At 37.7% G+C, this 17223-nt stretch overlaps 1 protein-coding gene across 2 annotated transcripts in view; it reads left to right on the forward strand.

The window, feature by feature from the left end:
* The first annotated feature begins 261 nt into the window (after window positions 1–261).
* Window positions 262–17223, forward strand: part of AQR (aquarius intron-binding spliceosomal factor) — a 51218-nt gene continuing 34256 nt past the window's right edge. The window contains exons 1-14 of one of the 2 annotated variants that reach the window (XM_082282733.1): window positions 262–399; window positions 1307–1363; window positions 2185–2225; window positions 3211–3246; window positions 5386–5506; window positions 6796–6936; window positions 8550–8618; window positions 9105–9205; window positions 9829–9905; window positions 11125–11189; window positions 13047–13163; window positions 14648–14761; window positions 15537–15640; window positions 16331–16433. In XM_082282733.1, coding sequence (XP_082138859.1) covers window positions 310–399; window positions 1307–1363; window positions 2185–2225; window positions 3211–3246; window positions 5386–5506; window positions 6796–6936; window positions 8550–8618; window positions 9105–9205; window positions 9829–9905; window positions 11125–11189; window positions 13047–13163; window positions 14648–14761; window positions 15537–15640; window positions 16331–16433 — 1236 coding nt within the window. In that variant the 5' untranslated portion in view covers window positions 262–309. Of the gene's footprint in view, window positions 400–1306; window positions 1364–2184; window positions 2226–3210; window positions 3247–5385; window positions 5507–6795; window positions 6937–8549; window positions 8619–9104; window positions 9206–9828; window positions 9906–11124; window positions 11190–13046; window positions 13164–14647; window positions 14762–15536; window positions 15641–16330; window positions 16434–17223 lie in introns of those variants that run through there. The other variant, XM_082282734.1, reaches the window with a different exon arrangement.

Here is a 17223-nt window from a genome sequence, read left to right on the forward strand (position 1 = left end):
GGAAGGCTGAGTGTGGCAGGAACCTCTGCGCTGACAGCCTCCGTCACCTCTTCCCTCAGCCTTTCAGTCCCTTGACTCCTCAAGTCCCGCCGGCGGCAGCGGCGCTGTGGGGAGGGCGCTGCAGCGGCACGGAGGGAGCAGCAGATGGCGCGGCCGCCGCCCGCCCGCCCCGCGGCCGCTCCGGCTCTCCCGGCCCCGGAAGCGCTCCCGGCTCCGCTGCTCCCGGCCCGGAGATCCCTCCCTCGGCCTGTGCCGGGCTGGAGCGCCGGGGGACAGCGGCCTGTGCCGGGCGGCTCCAGCGGCGGCACCATGGCGGCGGCCACGGCGGCGTCCTCGGCCCCGCCGAAGAAGATCGTGGCACCCACCGTGTCGCAGATCAACGCGGAGTACGTGACACAGGTAGGGCTGGCGGGGCCCCCGGGCCGCCTCTCCCGGGGCCGCAGCCGGGGCTCGAAGGGCTATTCCGGCCGCCTCGGGGTTTAAATAGCCTTTGTAGGCCGTGGGTGATGGGGAAGGGGTCTTGTTTGATCGTAATTGAAGAGAGATGTACGCCTCTGTCATGTACGAGAGGGTGTCCCGCCCCCCCCCCCCCGCGCTTTTACAAAGCGAGATCAACAAAGCAGCGCTACAAAACGCATCAGTGCAATACACTGTGCACTGCTAGGAGGCATGTTTTAACGTGAAAAGCTACCGCGAGTTCCATGTTGCTGAAAGTTTTAAGTGATTTTCTACAAGTCGTCTTTTTTTCCGTTTTGTTTTTTTTTCCCCCCTTGGAAATCTGTTTTCCTTCCCTTTCTAGAGCATAAAGAAGCTTGAATAAAGTTGCAGAGGAAGCGCTTGTCATCATTGCTCAGGAGTTTTGGTGAAGAGATGGCTACAGCAAAGAGCCTTAAACTGCTACACTTTCATATATAGCCTGTAGTTACTTGTCAGATTTCTCAAAGAAGCATAATCACTTGCCATTTGGAATTTGCAGTTCCTGAAAGATGGTTTATTTTTGATGGATTTGTTAGATGTAACTTAAGAATAGAAAATGTTTGTTATATGCAATCTATGCATCTGAATTTTTTCCAGATAATCACATTTCTGTTGAAAGAGGTTTAGGCATAAAAGCCTTAAATGGTTGATAAGCATAGCTGTTAGAAAACATAATTTTGTTACTTGTAGTTAGCATAAGGTGAAATTAAGCAAGATACTAGTAAAATAAAGTTTGGGGATAAAATGTGCTGTAGAGATATTGTATCATTAACATGAAAATGTATGTATTTAACCTTTCTTTTTTCTTTTTTTTTTTTTCCTTGTGCAGTTAGCAAATAAATACTGGGCTCCACATGTGAAGAAAACATTGTCTTTTGATGTAAAGGTAATTGGTTCTACTGAAATTTTGTTGGGATGTAAAAGAATGAGAATCAACTGTTCCCTGATGTTCCAATGTCCAGTGTTGCTTATTTTATATGAGAGTATAGGAGACTGCTTGGAAGGTCAACAGTTGCTTGAGACACTGTAATTTATTATGTATTTGTAGTTTATAAATGTAGGCACGCACTATCAGGAAGGTGTGCTATAGCATGCAGTTATTTTGTATGCTGTTTGTCCAGTTTATTTTGGCCAAGAATTTACAAGGGCAAAAGACTTGAGCATCTCCTTTGAGGTTAAAAGATGCTTGACAGGGTTCTACTTTTAGAAATCAAACAAGGATGAAAGTTGCAGGTATTACTGAACTGTGTTCTTTCTAAAAGCTTCTTTGGTGACTTTCATCAGACAACTTTATTGCCATTCTGGTGGATATGTGCATTTTGAATGTTTAAAATTTGGCATGGTGTGTTTGGTTTTGTGTACTGCAGGGTACTTAAGTGTTGAGTTTCTTTCCTTGTGGATGTTTGCCTGAATCTCCCTGTTTAGCCTCCCTTTACTCAGTCTTTTTGTAGTATTTGTAATTGAATTTGTCTGTGATTGTTAGAACTAGGATGTACATAAACAGCTGAACTACATCTTTATGTCATGTGATGTCATAGAGTGCCTATTGCAACTGATAGTGAAGATTCTTTCAATTTTGTTGGAAAAACTTGTTAAAATTATTTAAATAGCAGTAAGCAGAGAGTAACTAACTCAGATAAGATGTCTTAATGCATTTTGAGTCACTTTAGCGGGTGTATGAAATTCTCCTATAATTTTTTTGCTTAGGTCATTGAAGATGTATATACAAAAGAAATTGTCAGGTCAAAGTAAGTACACCAGTTCCTTTCTCTTATTTACCACCATTCCAACATTATCCATATTGGAGTTGTTTCTAATGTTTGATAGAATGCTTTAGAACTCATCTATATGTTGAAAGCAGATGAAAATTACTCAAGTGCATTTAAGTAATTTAATCATTATGGTATTTCAAAGTCTGAATGTGGTAACAAGAGAATTCCTAAACACATTAAACCTTAAACATGATGGTTGGACTTGGTATTTTTCAGTCCCTTTACCTGGTAGTCTGTTGTCTTTTATGTTGGTTTTGTCATGGTGGTTATAGAAGGCTGATCCCTTCTTTTGTCACTAAGGAATGCAAAGAAAAAAAAAACTTTTGAGGAGTGCACTGCCTCTAGCTTCCTTCTCTGTTCTGGTTGCTGTTACCAGGTTCATGAAGGGAAAGCCTAGTTTCAATGAATTGAATTGTACTGTTAGATGGGGGAGGTGAATCCAAGATGCACTGCATTCTGCACCTTTGTGCACAGAAAAGAGTTGTAACTGTAGCTGGAGCTTTTTGGGGAAGATCAAGGGCTGCAGAGAATTCTCTGTATGAAGGCAATTAAGAATTTGTCATACAGAATCAAAGCAAACTTCTTTTTTGAGTCAGTCAGAAAAAATACCATTATGAACAGATTAAGTAGTAGTTTTCCAGGAGACACTCAGCTTCTAGCAGTTTGTATCTTCAAGGCTATTGGAAGTGGTGTCTTCATATTTAAAAGACCTACATGAATTTCTTTAAAATGTGAATTTAATTGCTTAATGAACATCTATGAGCCTTAGCTTCCACAGTGTTAGAGCAGTTGCTTCTACATTCAATTGCTATTGCATGGAAATGTCAGGACAGAAGCAATTCCTGAGTGTTTCTACAAGTTTCCTTATGTAATGAAATAGGGGAAAATATAGCTATTTTCCATGCAGCTGTGTGTGGGAGGCTTTCTTTCCTGTGTTAATTGATTACTTTTTCCTTTTTAGGTTTGCGATTAGAAAGATAATGCTTCTTGAATTCAGGTAAGCTGATGGGAGGGGAATTTGGAGTTACTTGTTCATAGGAATCTGTAAAGATGAGAAGCAAATGCAGGGCAGTAAGACAGTTTGAAGGTAGTGTACTCATTCATACTTCATAAGGCCTTGAATTGTGTACTGAGGAAAATTAAGTGAGGAGAGCTTCACTTAAAGAGGAAATAATTCCATAAATGTAAGTTACGTCTCAGAGTGTCTTGTTTTATGATTCTCAATTTCTAGTCTAAGTGGAGCACTGAGAAAGAGAGTATGAATGAAAGAAGTGATGAACTTGGGTCTGTAATTTGGAATGTGCCATTAAGCCTTAGATCAGAACTCACTGAAATCAGAGAAGTTTTTGGATTAAGTCTCTTACTATGAGTCTAAAAATGAACTGTGCTGCAGCAGCGTCGTTAACATTTTCTTGTCTTGAAAAGAAATGGAAATCTGTTTAAACAGTTTACAACTACAGGCTTTCCTGGAAGAACTTTTAGAGTATGTCTGAAATGATGTAAATAAGTATTTGCAATATGCACGTATTTAAAAACACGGTATTTTATGTTCTGTTTGGCCGTTTTATCTCTCAAACCTGAAGAACAAATACAATGAGATGTTTTTTGCTTGAGGTAGATTCTTTGTTTCAAAAAGGCTCAAGTCCATAAGTTAGTACCAGTAACTACAAAAGGACAAACTTCCCTTGGTTTTCTGCTTCTCAATTAGAAAAGGTGCAGAAGAGAAAATGTAAATTATGGTTTAGGGTTTGACGCTAACAGTGGCATGCAATGGACTTCTGGAATTTATATGTCAGCAGTAGCACAGAGTTAGAGGTTTCTGTCCTTTCTGTGAAGATTCTTAATGTCATCAGCCTCTCATGTAACTCTAGTACTTTCTGGTCTATAGCCACATCTGCTGCCATTTGTCCTGTAACTAATTTTCTCTCCTTTCTTTGCTGTTCCCTACCCTTTCCCCACTTTGTCTGTTAAGCTCTTCTGTGTTTACCTTTGTGAGATTTTCCTGTCCTTCATTCTTGCTCATGAATGTTTATCTCACTTGGGGAATCATAGTATTTTTATTAAAACATATTAAAGTCTACTAGAATTCTAGGTGAAATGTTCTGTGGAGTTCTGTGGGTTTTTGGGGAATGTTTCCTCTTCCATTGCCAAATCCAAGCACCACCATCTCTGGCACTTGCCTTTTCTGAAACTATTGAATTACCTTACTGTACACACACAAGAGTTAGCTGGAAAAAATAAATAGGTAAAACTGAGCTGTCTCATGAGGGTCTGAATGAGTGTTAGAGCAGGCATTGAGAGGAAGGAATGGATGAGCAGCTTGTTTAGGAGGAAACAAAACTTTCTGGTGGCAGTTGATAAAATAGCACAGGGTGCGAGACTGGATTTAGGGATTGCCTGCTCAGATGTAGCTGTCTTGCACAGGAAATTAAAGGAGAGAAACAGTCCAAATAGCCTCTCATCTCTTAAGATCTAGTATTAAGAGTTTCATCTGTGAGTAATGGACAATACTAAAGAAGAAGAAATGCTCATTGCAAGGAAGCTGCAATGTTCCAGTGTGCAGCAATCTTTTTCACCTTGAAAACATTTAACCACTCCCTTAATATTCAAAGCTTTATTTTAATTGCACAGTATGCACTGTTTTTATTGCCTTTATATGATTAGAAGCATGAAAGATGATGTCTAGATGATTCCTAAATTTTCACAAGAAAGGTTATTTAGTAATACAGATACAGTTTTACAGTAGTTTTCCTTTGCATCTTATGCTTGGAAATGCTGAATATGACATTCTTTAGACAACTGAAATTTTTTCTTTTTTATTCTTTTGGAAAATCAACATGAATTTGTGTTACGAGATGATATGGACCTGTGGCTGCTTCTTGCACTTGAAAACCTGCTGGTGAATTTGTCTTCCTGATAAAAAACTCACTTGCCTCTTGTAGCAGTTACTTAGTCTAACAAGTTTTGCTTCAGTGACCTAGAGGAGAGGTAACTTGAGGAACTACTCACAAACTATGAAGATGGCTTTCAGGAGAAGGAGAAAAAAAATAAAACCTTGTGGATAACTGCTCTTTTAAATGAGTGACAGATTATGTGGGTGGCTGCAACTAATGAAATACTCTTTATCTCTTCACAGTCAGTACCTTGAAAATTACCTATGGATGAATTATTCTCCAGAGGTGTCCAGTAAGGCATATTTAATGTCAATCTGCTGTATGGTGAATGAGAAGTTCAGAGAGAATGTCCCTGCGTGGGAGGTAACTGATTCAATTGCAGCTAGAATTGACTTTGATCTGCAAGTTGCAGCTTTTACAGTGTGCTCACTTACAGTGACAGGAGGTAGAAGAGCTTGTAGTGTTAAAAGGAAACGGTGCCTCAGCTGGAATATCTCATATGGTGTTTTAAACTTCGTGTTCTTTTTTGGAGAAAGGAATGGACAGGTGAAAAATTTCTTGATTCCTTCTGGTGTGGAAGTCCTTGGTTGTGCTCTGAGATGCTGAACATTATCACCAGCATTTGCTTTTTTTGGCATTGGACAGAAGTTGGGTATTTACAGAGAAGTCCTTGCTCTGATATTGAAAGAAAAAAAGGATTTATGTATCTGTACATATAAAAGGGCACCACTGGAAGTCTAACGTAATACCCAATAATATTTTGCTTAAAGCATGGGAACATAGTTTTCTACCTTTTTTGCTTTATACTAAAATAATGTCTTCCTCTTCTTTTGTGTATATTGTTTGGTTGATTTTTTTGTTTGGGGTTTTTTTTTTTTGTAGGAATAGGTTTAGAAATTACTTGATGTTTCTACAAACAATCCAGGTTTCACAGGCTGCCTCAGCACCATGGGCCTAGTTGTACATTGTATGCAGGCATTATTTCAGAAGCACACTTACTTCAATACGTGTGCCATTACTTGAGTGCTGGCAAAGCACAAAGGATTAATAACTTACTCGTATGTGCTTTTCTTCTGTCATCTGTACTAGATACAAAATGACAGGTGCACGTTATGTTCCGTGCAGCTTAGTTAAATTTGGTTTTGGTACATGACTGCCCTTGTAAAGGAACTGTTTTATCTTGGTGATTATTTAGTTTATCTTTTTCCTGCTGAGGTAGCTGAATGGAAGTTCCAGGACTATAATTAATCTCTGGTGGCTTTTACTGGTTCACTTTTTGCAGATCACCTAGAGCTGCCATAGTTTTGGCCAAAACCTACCGCTTATCTTCTGCCTGGGACATTTTACAGTACTTCTGTGCAGTCACTTGTTGAACATTCTCACAAGATTTCACTCGTGCTTCTTGGTCAGTTTGTCCTGCGCATCACGTGTTAGACTATGCAGAAGGTATAAGGGGAGGATCCCTTGTCAGGATGATATCATTAGTCTGTTTTGCTTGTGCTGCCTGGTCAAAATAAATGAAAATGAGAAAAAGTAATCCCTTCTTTTATAGATTTAAATGGATTTAGAGAACTTAAGCTATGTTATGTAAATGAAGATTGAAATTATTTGTATCAACCTGACTCAAAATTACCTTCCTCTTCTATTCCTAGACATTCAAAAAAAGGCCAGAACACTTTCCTTTCTTTTTCAAATGCATACTGGAGGCATCGCTGGTTGAAAATGAGAGTGAGTACTCTCTGCATGAACAGACAGTCCTGCTGCTTTTCCTTGATCACTGCTTCAATAGTTTGGTATGTTAAAAGCAGCTGTAATATTTCCAGTGTGTTTATGCTGTTCTGTGTTCATAGCAGTTTAGTTTGAGCAATTTCTTCTTACAAGGCAGATGAAGCAAAATTCCAATTTAAGGAAAAGACAGTACTGGAGGGCTTTAACTCTGTTTTGACTCTTGCTTTAGCTTTCTCATCACATTTGCTGTTCTCTGACTCAAGGTCATAGATGAGACTTGAAACTGGAGGATTGGCAGTTAGACAATTTAAAGACAGGATTTAATATACATTTTTGTATTGTATTAAAATTTGTTTCATATTAAAAATGATACTTTAAAATTTATGTATTTATGTTTGAAAAGGTGCTTTACATTTAAAAGCAGATTAGTTACTACTGTGCTCTTTTTAGTCTGCCTAGGAAATAGCACAAAAATTATTTCCATTACCTATTGAGAAACATGGTGGGGCTTTTATCACTTTTGAAACCAGGTTTAAATACAATTTTTATCTGCAGTTCTCCTGAGTTAGTTTTAAGAAAGCATTGGACCAATTTGTGTTCTCAATCTATAGTTAAAACAGAGTTAAAGATCCTAAATAGCAAGCAGGAACAATAATTTACAATTACCTGTTATATGATGCAGTGCTCTCTACCCTCTCTTGCTATTGGGCTTTTTCTTACTTACATTGCACATGGGATGTATTATTGGGTCAGCACAAATAAAAAAATTATCTTTCAGACAAAACAACTTAGAAAGTGTATTACTTGATTTTGGGATTACGAGTGATTATGGGAGCCAGTAATCATCTTGAGCTTTATGTGTATAGTTTATTGAGATAGTGTTTTTCTGTAGTGGCCATGGTACAATGCATCTTCATTTTAAATAGTTTGATAGTGACTACAGAATCGTTCTCGTGGAGCACATTTCTAATACAACAAGGTAGGGAAGCCGGTGGAAATGTGCCTGTAAAAGCACACTTATTAGAAGCTGTCCTTCTCTGTGAAAGGCAGATTGGAATAATCACAGTAGTGTTTTAGGGGAAGAGCACTGAAGTTTGAAGTTTCAGAATGCTGAGAATGGAGTATTTGTCCATGAAGACAAGTATACTTAAGATGTTAATTGAAATTTTTCATTAGTTCAGGAAAGAAGGAAACCTTTGTGGATCCAAATCACAGGCAGAACTGGGGAGAGCACATTTGAACTGACATGGAGAAACTTATTTGTTTCAGAGAATGGGAAGAGTGTAGAAAAAGTGAGAGAAACTTGATAAATTAAGGGCTATGAGAGAGAAAGAATAGATTAAAAACAAGAAGAGAAAGCATGGTAGGAAAGCTGAGTTCAAGAATAAGAAATGACTGAAGAAGGAACATCAGTTCTCAGCAGCTTTTGTGCTAAAAATACTTGCATGGATGGGACCCCTGGTGAAGTATTAAGAACTGACAGACTCTATGAAAAGAACCTAAAACACAAAGGTGTTAGTCTGTAGTGCAGTTTCCTGTTAGGAAATTGTGAAATCTAATAGAACCATATAAATATTTTTGTCAGATGGTGATGTAAATTGATGTATTTTGTAAGACAGGCATATCAGAAAACATAAGAATGTTTTAAAAATTTTTTTCATCTGTAACTTTCTAACAGGAAGTGGATTTGATCAGAGGTCAGGTGCAGCAGCTCATTTCCTTACCAATGTGGATGGCTCTACAACCTGTAAGCATAACACTGTTAACTGACAGAGCAGTTTTCTAGGCATTATCCAAGTCACGTAAAGTAAATTCTTATGGAATACTGTTAAGGAACTCTTAATATTTACAGCATTGCTCTAATATTTATTGCATTGAAAAATTACATTTTGGTGTGCTTTGTGAAATTCTTTCTTGTTTGTTGCAAATTTCCATATGTTTTGTGTAATTTCTCATAAAAATGAGCTTTGTTGTTTATAATTTCTTCAAGCTGTAATTTGTAGACAAGGCCAGGAGGTCACAGAGAGGCAGTGGAGTTGACATCTAGTCATGGCTGGACTCTCTCTAGCATTATTACATTTTTGTTTTACAGTGATACTTACTGAGAATAGCCAGACTGCTCTTTATTTCAGTTTGTTATATATTTTTTCTTTTTTAATAAAAAGACTGGACTGTATTTTTATCTCACGGAAACAAGGCTTCTTGGTGACTGAATAACATTTTAACATTTCAGAATCGACTGGAACAAGAGTTGAAAAAGACACCAAAACTAAGAAAATTCTGGAATCTAATTAAGAAAAATGATGCAAAAATGGATGAAGAGTCAAGAATGCAGTATGTTACAGAAACCTTTTTTCCTTAATGCATTCATTGTGTTTCAGCTAAAATAAATTGTTTCAATTAAAAAAGTGGTTTTCATCAATCCTGTGGCAAGTAAGGATTAATCATATATGGCCTCCTGGAAGCTGTTTAGTTTTTCAGTAGTCTTTATGAAAAGTACTATTTAGAACTTTATATTTTATTTGATCAGTGAATTTGTGGTATCAAATCTTAGAGCTACAATATTCATGTAGCTGCTCACTTTTTTTCATGACCATTAACAAATGTATAGGTATACAGCTTATGCAAGTATTTCAAGAAATCTGTGTCTATCTCACAAAATTAAATGTTCCAATGCCTTTGTGTTGCATTGTGGTAAGGTGTAGGAGGAGACATACTTCTCTTTGACACAGTAGGAAGCATGGGTTGTTAATCATTTTCTGTGCCTAATAATTTTAATCTGTCTGCCTGAGTGCAGAGAGAAAAGTTATAATCTAAACAATTTAGGTGTGTTTCAAAGCAACCTACTACCATTATATAAATTTTGAAGCAGCTAACTTTGTATTAGTGAAAGCTACAATATACTTCTCATCTGCATTTAGGGTGTATTAATTCTATTGTCATATGTCCAATTTTAGAGCATATCGAGAAAGAAGATTTCTTTCACAGCTCATTCAGAAATTCATTTCTGTTCTAAAGTCAATACCTGTCTCAGGTAACTGTGATTCTTATGTTACTTTGTTATCTGGTAATCTGTTGCTGAAGCAGCTAGTCCTCGGGATATCAGCCTGAGGCTGAGGACCTTACTCAGCTGGGGCTTGTAGTGAAATCTGTGCTTGTCTGCATGGATCTCACATCAAAATTAATATTCAAATCTGTATATACTTTGAAGATGAAACAGCAAAAAACTACTTTAAACTTCCTTCTGTTCAGTATGTACTTAGTAAAAACAATATTTCTGAGAACTGATATTCTTTATTGTGTGCTTAGAGCCTTAAAGCATTAAAGCATTTCATACATACTTAGATGCCATGTTGAATAGGTGGTATAAATGCATATCATAAGGCTCTGTCTGTTCATACCGTTGATTTACAGTAAGAACAAAAGCCTAAGTGAAGTAAAATTCTGTAAAATGTGATTGCTCTTGACTCATTGTGACAAGCAAAATTGTCTGCTTGCCTGATGTAGAAAGGAAAAAAGTGCTTGTAGAGGAAGGTGTTAGCCTTTTAACAGAAAAGGGTTATTATGCTCTAACTACAGCACAGTTTGGGTGAAATCAGTTCCCGGAGTTTTGTTTTTGCTGTTAAACTCTTCGCAAACTTCAGCTCTTACCTGAGCTGTAAGGGTAAATTTTGTGTAATGTGGCTTCCTCAGAAAGGATACCTATCCTATGTTTTCAAATTATGCTAGACCTGGTTTTGGGAATGTGTGAATTAGTTGGGCCACATTTACTTCAGCAGTTCTTTGGGGGCTATAAGAATTAGATAGTTGTTAAAGGAGACTTAGTGTGTGTTGACATGCTTGTAAAGGCCCCTTAGTAGTCACCACTTTGACCTTGAATATGGTCAAAGCCTTTTGCACACATCTTGTTTACAGCTTTTAAAAATATATTTTTCAGTACATGGCATTAGAAGTTCTTAATAAGCATAGTGGGCCAGTGATACCTCATGGAAGTGAGCATTTTTGCCTGTTACATTCAAGGTTTTTCAACGTTGATAAAGTCACTCCTGAGATTCTGATTCTATTACTACTTCTATTTCTATTTTGAATATAAGAAAGGATTGTTTTAGAAAGAGAAGAATGTTTTGATTAGCTTTTAACAAGATTAAAATTAATACTGTTATATTTGTAGCATTTAATTTTTAAAGAATTTTGCTAGTGTAAATGTATTGTGATGAGAATCAATTTTAGATTTTTAATTTTTTTTTATCTAGGTCCTATTTCTATGGACAAAGTTCATTATTGTGAGAGGTTTATTGAACTCATGCTAGACCTTGAGGTAAGTTATTAAATTGATTCAGCCAGTTTCCAGGTGTACTTTTCTAGGGTTTAAGTGCATAAAGTAATTATTACAGACTTATTCCAAATAGGAGGTGGTTATGTCACAGCTGTGCACATGGTTGTTTAATAGTGATTTTCCATCTGTAAATAGGAGGTTGTAGCATTGCATCCATATTGGGAACTGGCCAGCAATGTTGATAAGCCAGATGAATTCTTAGACAAAGCTAGGATCCTAAAGTGCTCAGTGAAGGGGATTTAATTGGAATAGTGGTAATAATACTGGCAACTTCTGAAAATGTGTGATGATTTAATCTGGTAGGAATAATTCAGAATTATTCTTCCCAGTGCATAACAGATCACTTAAAGTGACTTTTGTGTTACTGGGTTAAATCCCAGAAAGCAGCACACTAGTTCTGAAATGCAAGCTATTACCTTTTGACTACAGTTCATTGTTTCGAAGTACCAGGTCTGGTGAGCTGCAGTTTGTTACAGAGTAATGAGGAGTGGAGCAAGGTTTTGTGAAATTTTTCAGCAGATACCAGGGAAGTGAGACAATTTTAAGCACCCCAGTATCAGTATTCATTTACAATTTCTTTCGTGAGTAATTATTTATTTAGAGTAACTTCAGATTCAGAAGGCATTCTGAAATAAGACAGAGTTTTCTGAAAGAGTATCACAGGGAACTTTAAAATGGCTTTGTGGTGAATTTCTGCAGGCTAACTCTGTTAAATTGCTTAAGTAGTCTGTGCTTGTAGTTGAAATAGAATGAATAAATTAGAGCTTGCTGTCTTATGCATGTAATATACTCTGATAAGAGAAAATAGGTTGGAAGGTGAGCTAAAGTCTGTCTGACTTAGAATGTTCAGAAGCAGCACGTTTAATATTGGTTCTCTAGGTACTACAGAAGGGTTAGAATTCAGACAGGTATAAAGTCTGTTTAAGTGACTGGAACAAGCAAATGAGAAATTAGCTGTAAATCCAAGTCTTTTTGCCTATGTAGCATGTACTGTGTTAGTGGGCCCTTCTTGTGTTGAACCCTTTTTCAGAATATTACTGTTTCATATTAAAGTGCTTACACTGCCATCAGAACTGGTAATTTGGTAATTTGAAAGTAATGATTGAATGGAGAGTTCTTACAGTTTTATGAGTTTGTTTTTGTAATTATTGTGCAGAACAATCAACATTCTCTACTTTTATTTTCTCATCTTAGTTCTGAGCATCATGCGGATGCATTTTGGCTTTCTAAATTCAGTCTGTAGAGAACAACTAATTTTTCTCTTAAATTGTTGTGGTCTGTTACTGTATGCTGTTCAACAGTTGCTACATACAGCAGCTTAAGCTATTTACATTCAGAAGAAAAGATCTCTGTTTTGTTGTTATTGAAGATTTGAAAAATACTTGAGTATTTTATTTGTATTTAGAAGAAACAGTTGGCAATTGTGAGGAAGACAAGCTTAAAATTCATGAAATTAGTGTAGAAAACAGACATTTAAAACAATGCAGAAGGAGTTTGACATATCATTTGTAGCACACAATCATTATGTAGACATTTAGTAGTAGAATAACTAGTTTATTTAATTTCCTTTTTTACTGGCAGGGTAAATTCTCACTAATGGCAAGTTCATGCCATGTTCCCAGTTATGTAAAGGACTGTGTTCATAGCAGCTTACCTGCATAAATCCAGTGTCTTGGCATACCTAAATGCTGCTTTAATACCTCTGTTAGGGTATTAGATATGCAAATAATTGCTGCAATCTATTTTAATGTGCCTTCTTGAAATGGAAAATTCTGAGAATCCAGGATTTCTTGCCTTTTTGAAGAGTTGCTTGTATTAACGTGAGGTTATTTACCACAGGCTTTGCTTCCCACACGGCGCTGGTTTAATACAGTGTTGGATGACTCCCATCTTGTCGTTCACTGTTACCTGTCTAGTCTTGCTAAAAGAGAGAAAGAGGGTCATCTCTTCTGCCAGGTGAGATACAAAGTTTTTGAAAAGAACTTTCTTGTTCCCCTTGTTTCTGAATGCTGCAGTTGTTCTGCTTTTTATTTGTTTGTTAAAGATAGGCTTTTCTTTGGATGCAAACTACATGTTTATTTAATATTTCACACAGTAGTTCTTTCTTACCTGTACCTGTGTGACTGCTCTTACATTTCATGGAATCATAGGATGGCTTAGGTTGGAATGGACCTTAAAGATCATCCATTTCCAAGCCCCCTGCCATGGACAGGGACACCTTCTACTAGACCAGCTTACTCAGAGTTCTGTCCAGCCTGGTCATGTATACCTCCAGGGATGGGCCATCCACAGTCTCTGTGGGCAACCAGTTCCACTGCCTCACCACCCTCACAGTAAAAAATTTCATCCTGCTATCTAATCTAAACCTGCCCTCCTTCAGTTTAAGCCCATTTCCTCTGGTCCTATCACTACATGTCTTGTGAATAGTCCTTATCCGTCCTTCTTGTAGCTGCCTTTAGGTACTGTAAAGGCTGTTGTAAGGTCTCCCTGGAGCCTTCTATTCTCCAGGCTGAACAGTCTTAACTCTCAGCCAGTTGTTACAGAAGAGGTGCTTTAGCCTTATAGTAAGCTCCTCTGGAGATTTTCCAACAAGTCCACAGGGTTTTTTTGTGTTGGAAACCCCAGGGCTGAACATGGTACTCCAGATGGGGTCTCACAAAAGCAGAGTAATATTTCTGCTTCTGTTTTTGAGAAGTTCTTAAAAGTACAAGCTAGAAAGCAGTGCAGCTTCTGGCATGCTTTACCACACACATAGCTGAAGTTGTCACCACTGCATTCTTCTCTTGTTCATTTTGACTTCACACTGTTCTGCAGTGCAGCTGTTTCTCACTTCTGTCCTTCAGGTTACTCACTCATAGCTAGTATATTGTTTTCTTACAGCAGGATCTGAAGATCTGTCCCCTTTCCTGCATGTCAGCTGCTTTTCCTGCTGCTTGCTGTCCCCCATTTCTTGCATTTGTTCATTTTCTCTGAGGGTCAGTATTGATGGAACACAAAGCCAGCAGCACATCTGAATAATTTTCTTCCTCCAAGTTAAATAATCCCATTGAAAGGTAGGATGAATTTCAGAGCTGCCATCAGAGAGGGCAGAAGGGTGCAGGACCTCTCCCTTTTGGTAGCAGCAAGCCATAAGTTGGGTTCAGTGACAGCCTCTGGCTAAGATAACCTTACTGTGATTCATTTCAGTTTCAAGTACTGGTATATCAAGAAACCATATTGCTTGTGGACTATACTGGAATTTTGGTGGCTTGCAGATGAAGTACCTGACAAATTCTTTTGTGCATCAGCCATGTGTAAAATGTAGATACCACTACTTAGTCCATTTCTTCTAGGACTTTGAGGAGTTTTTGTTTGTGCATTTGTCCTCTTAAATTGTGGTTTTGTTTGTGTTTGGGTGTCTCGTATTGTTGATCTACTAATTTAGATTGATGATGTCTCAGCTTTTAGATATGCTCAAATTCTACACTGGCTTTGAAATCAATGATCAGACTGGAAATGCTTTGACAGAGAATGAGATGACCACAATTCACTATGACAGAATTACTTCTCTACAGGTAAGTAGAGGATAAAGTGCTTAGGAGAGACAGAGGGATTGGTTTTGCTGTTCTAGTCTTATTTGCATCTGGAATAGGCATGAGGTTGTTTCCTAAATGAAACCCCTTATTTTCCCTGTTGAGTTACAGAAAAAGCTTTAGCTTGACCGCCTGTACCATACTGAAGACATGTAACACCTCAGTGTGGCAGATGTGACTATGAGGAAATAATATGCTCTAGCAAAACATCAGCATCTTGGACCTTGTGTTACCAAAAATAATGGTTCCTGTTAAGTCTGTTAAGAAGGGAAAGCAGGATGCTGTAGGACCCTGTGGTGATGCAGTAGGTGGCAGCATTTCCTCAAGATCAGTGTGCACATGTGCCAGCCGTGGTCCCTTGTACGAAAGAGACAAATTCACACATGCTTGTTAGAATTGTTCCCATCAGTTTTAACAGAACAGTTCAAGGAAGCATGGTTAAGTTAAACTTGTTCCTTGCCTTTCTTAGTTGCTGCAAAGCTACATATCTGCTCCCTTATGTTTTATTTTAATGACAACAAATGCTGGTAGAAGGGTGTATAAGAAAAATACTGTGTCAGAAGTCCAGGATAACAAATAAATGGTGTTAAGAAAAATGGAGATTTAATCTGGCTTGTATTTCTATTCTGGTAGGGTTCATGGAATAGTGCATGTTATAAGTCAGAAGAAGCTATGCTTTTTTCTAAATATTTAAACTGTTATTAAATTGTTTCATTAATATGCTTACATCCAGTTTTCATGCATGGATCTTTTGTAGAGAGCAGCATTTGCACATTTCCCAGAGTTATATGACTTTGCACTCTCAAATGTAGCTGCAGTAGATACCCGTGATGCACTGGTGAAGTTATTTGGACCTCTTAGGTAAGTTACCAAATTGAAATTGAAATTCTTGGTTCTCAGTATGATTAAATTTAACAAATTTCCAGCCCTTTTTCTTCCTGACTTCTCATGTGCGTTCTCACGTGGCTTACCAGTTCCTTCTGACTTGTCACAGTGCCTTTACATATGCTAAAATAGGGAGACAGGGAGAGTTTGGGTTCACTAGAAGTGACAAATAACTTTATTTTTCTTTTATTCTTATGAATGTAAGAAAGTACTAATTTTCTGTAAAATAAGTTAGCTGCTTACAGCAGTTGTAGCAGTAATTAACTTGTAATAGTTAACCTCTAATTTCTTTATTTTTTTTTACTCTGTTCTGTAGAACAACTACAACAGATATCATGAAAGTATGCCACTGTACTAACTGTACTATATTGTAGATGCTGTGAGTAAAGGATAGCAGTATGGTATTTTGACAGTGTGTGTTTTGTTGTTTGGTTCTGTGTCAGGTCTTGAAACAATAAAAAATATTCATCCCTTGCCATGTTTGTTGTAGGTGTGAGGTTCAGCTTACACCTTATGCACAAACTTCACTTGAAAGACCGACCCGTAATTGTTTGTCTCTGGTCAAAAGACACAGCTGGGATTTTCTTTAAGGAAAAAGAAGCTGCAGTGTGTGCTGTCTCTGGTTTCAGTGTGACAGAGGCTTTTCTTTTTCCTTTCGCTGTGCAGCTCCAACGTTCTCCACCAGGTGGCGTCGTACCTGTGCCTGCTGCCGCCCCTGGCCGAGGGCGAGGACACGAGCCACGACAAGGAGTTTCTGCTGGAATTGCTGGTGAGGACATGCTTCGTGCTGCTTGTGCTTCTTCTGTTGGAAGCTCAAGGCATAGCTGCATCCAGCGACTACACTGCAGTAAAGTAGTCATTTAGGATGTTTTGCTGAACTACCTATGAACCACATCCGTGTTATAGCAATAATTGGCATATACTAAGATGGGGTTTAAAACCATATAAATTATTTGAAAATGCCTATTCGTAATTGTAGTTTCCTTGAGAAACTAATGTGTGGGTTTTTTGGTGTAATTGTAAAGGTCAATAAGGAGAGTCTTGGCAATGGTTTTGAGTTCAGGAACCTTTTTTGTCTCATTTAAAAACAAAAAAATTGCTAAAGTAGATCTAGATATTCAGTACCTACTTGGGCCTCAAACCAATTTGAAATATTGTTTGATGCATGCCATGTTTTTTTGGATATTCAAGGTATACCAATATTACTGTAGGCTTTTAATCTGATGTCAGTATTAGAATAGCATAACTGTTTTTTAAAATCTCTTTCATAAGCATGTTTTGTGGTTGTTGATTTCTTAAAAAGCTGCTCATGTAGTTTTCTAAGGTTAAGAGGCCTATGGATGCCATGGAGAGATACTTGTTCAGATAACATATCGTAGTATTGGATAGATTTGTTTTGTGTCCCAAAGAGGAAACTAAAGACTAACTGTTACTGAATGAGTGTTAGTTAGATACTGACCATTTGTTTAATGGAAAGTAAAATAAGTTTTATTTGAAGTTGATTGTCTGCTGAGCCTTGACTGAAAATATTCAGTTCTGTTGTGCCATTTTTGGTCTGC

The sequence above is a fragment of the Coloeus monedula genome, assembly GCF_965178545.1.
Source record: "Coloeus monedula genome assembly, chromosome: 6".
Lineage (NCBI taxonomy): Eukaryota > Metazoa > Chordata > Aves > Passeriformes > Corvidae > Coloeus > Coloeus monedula.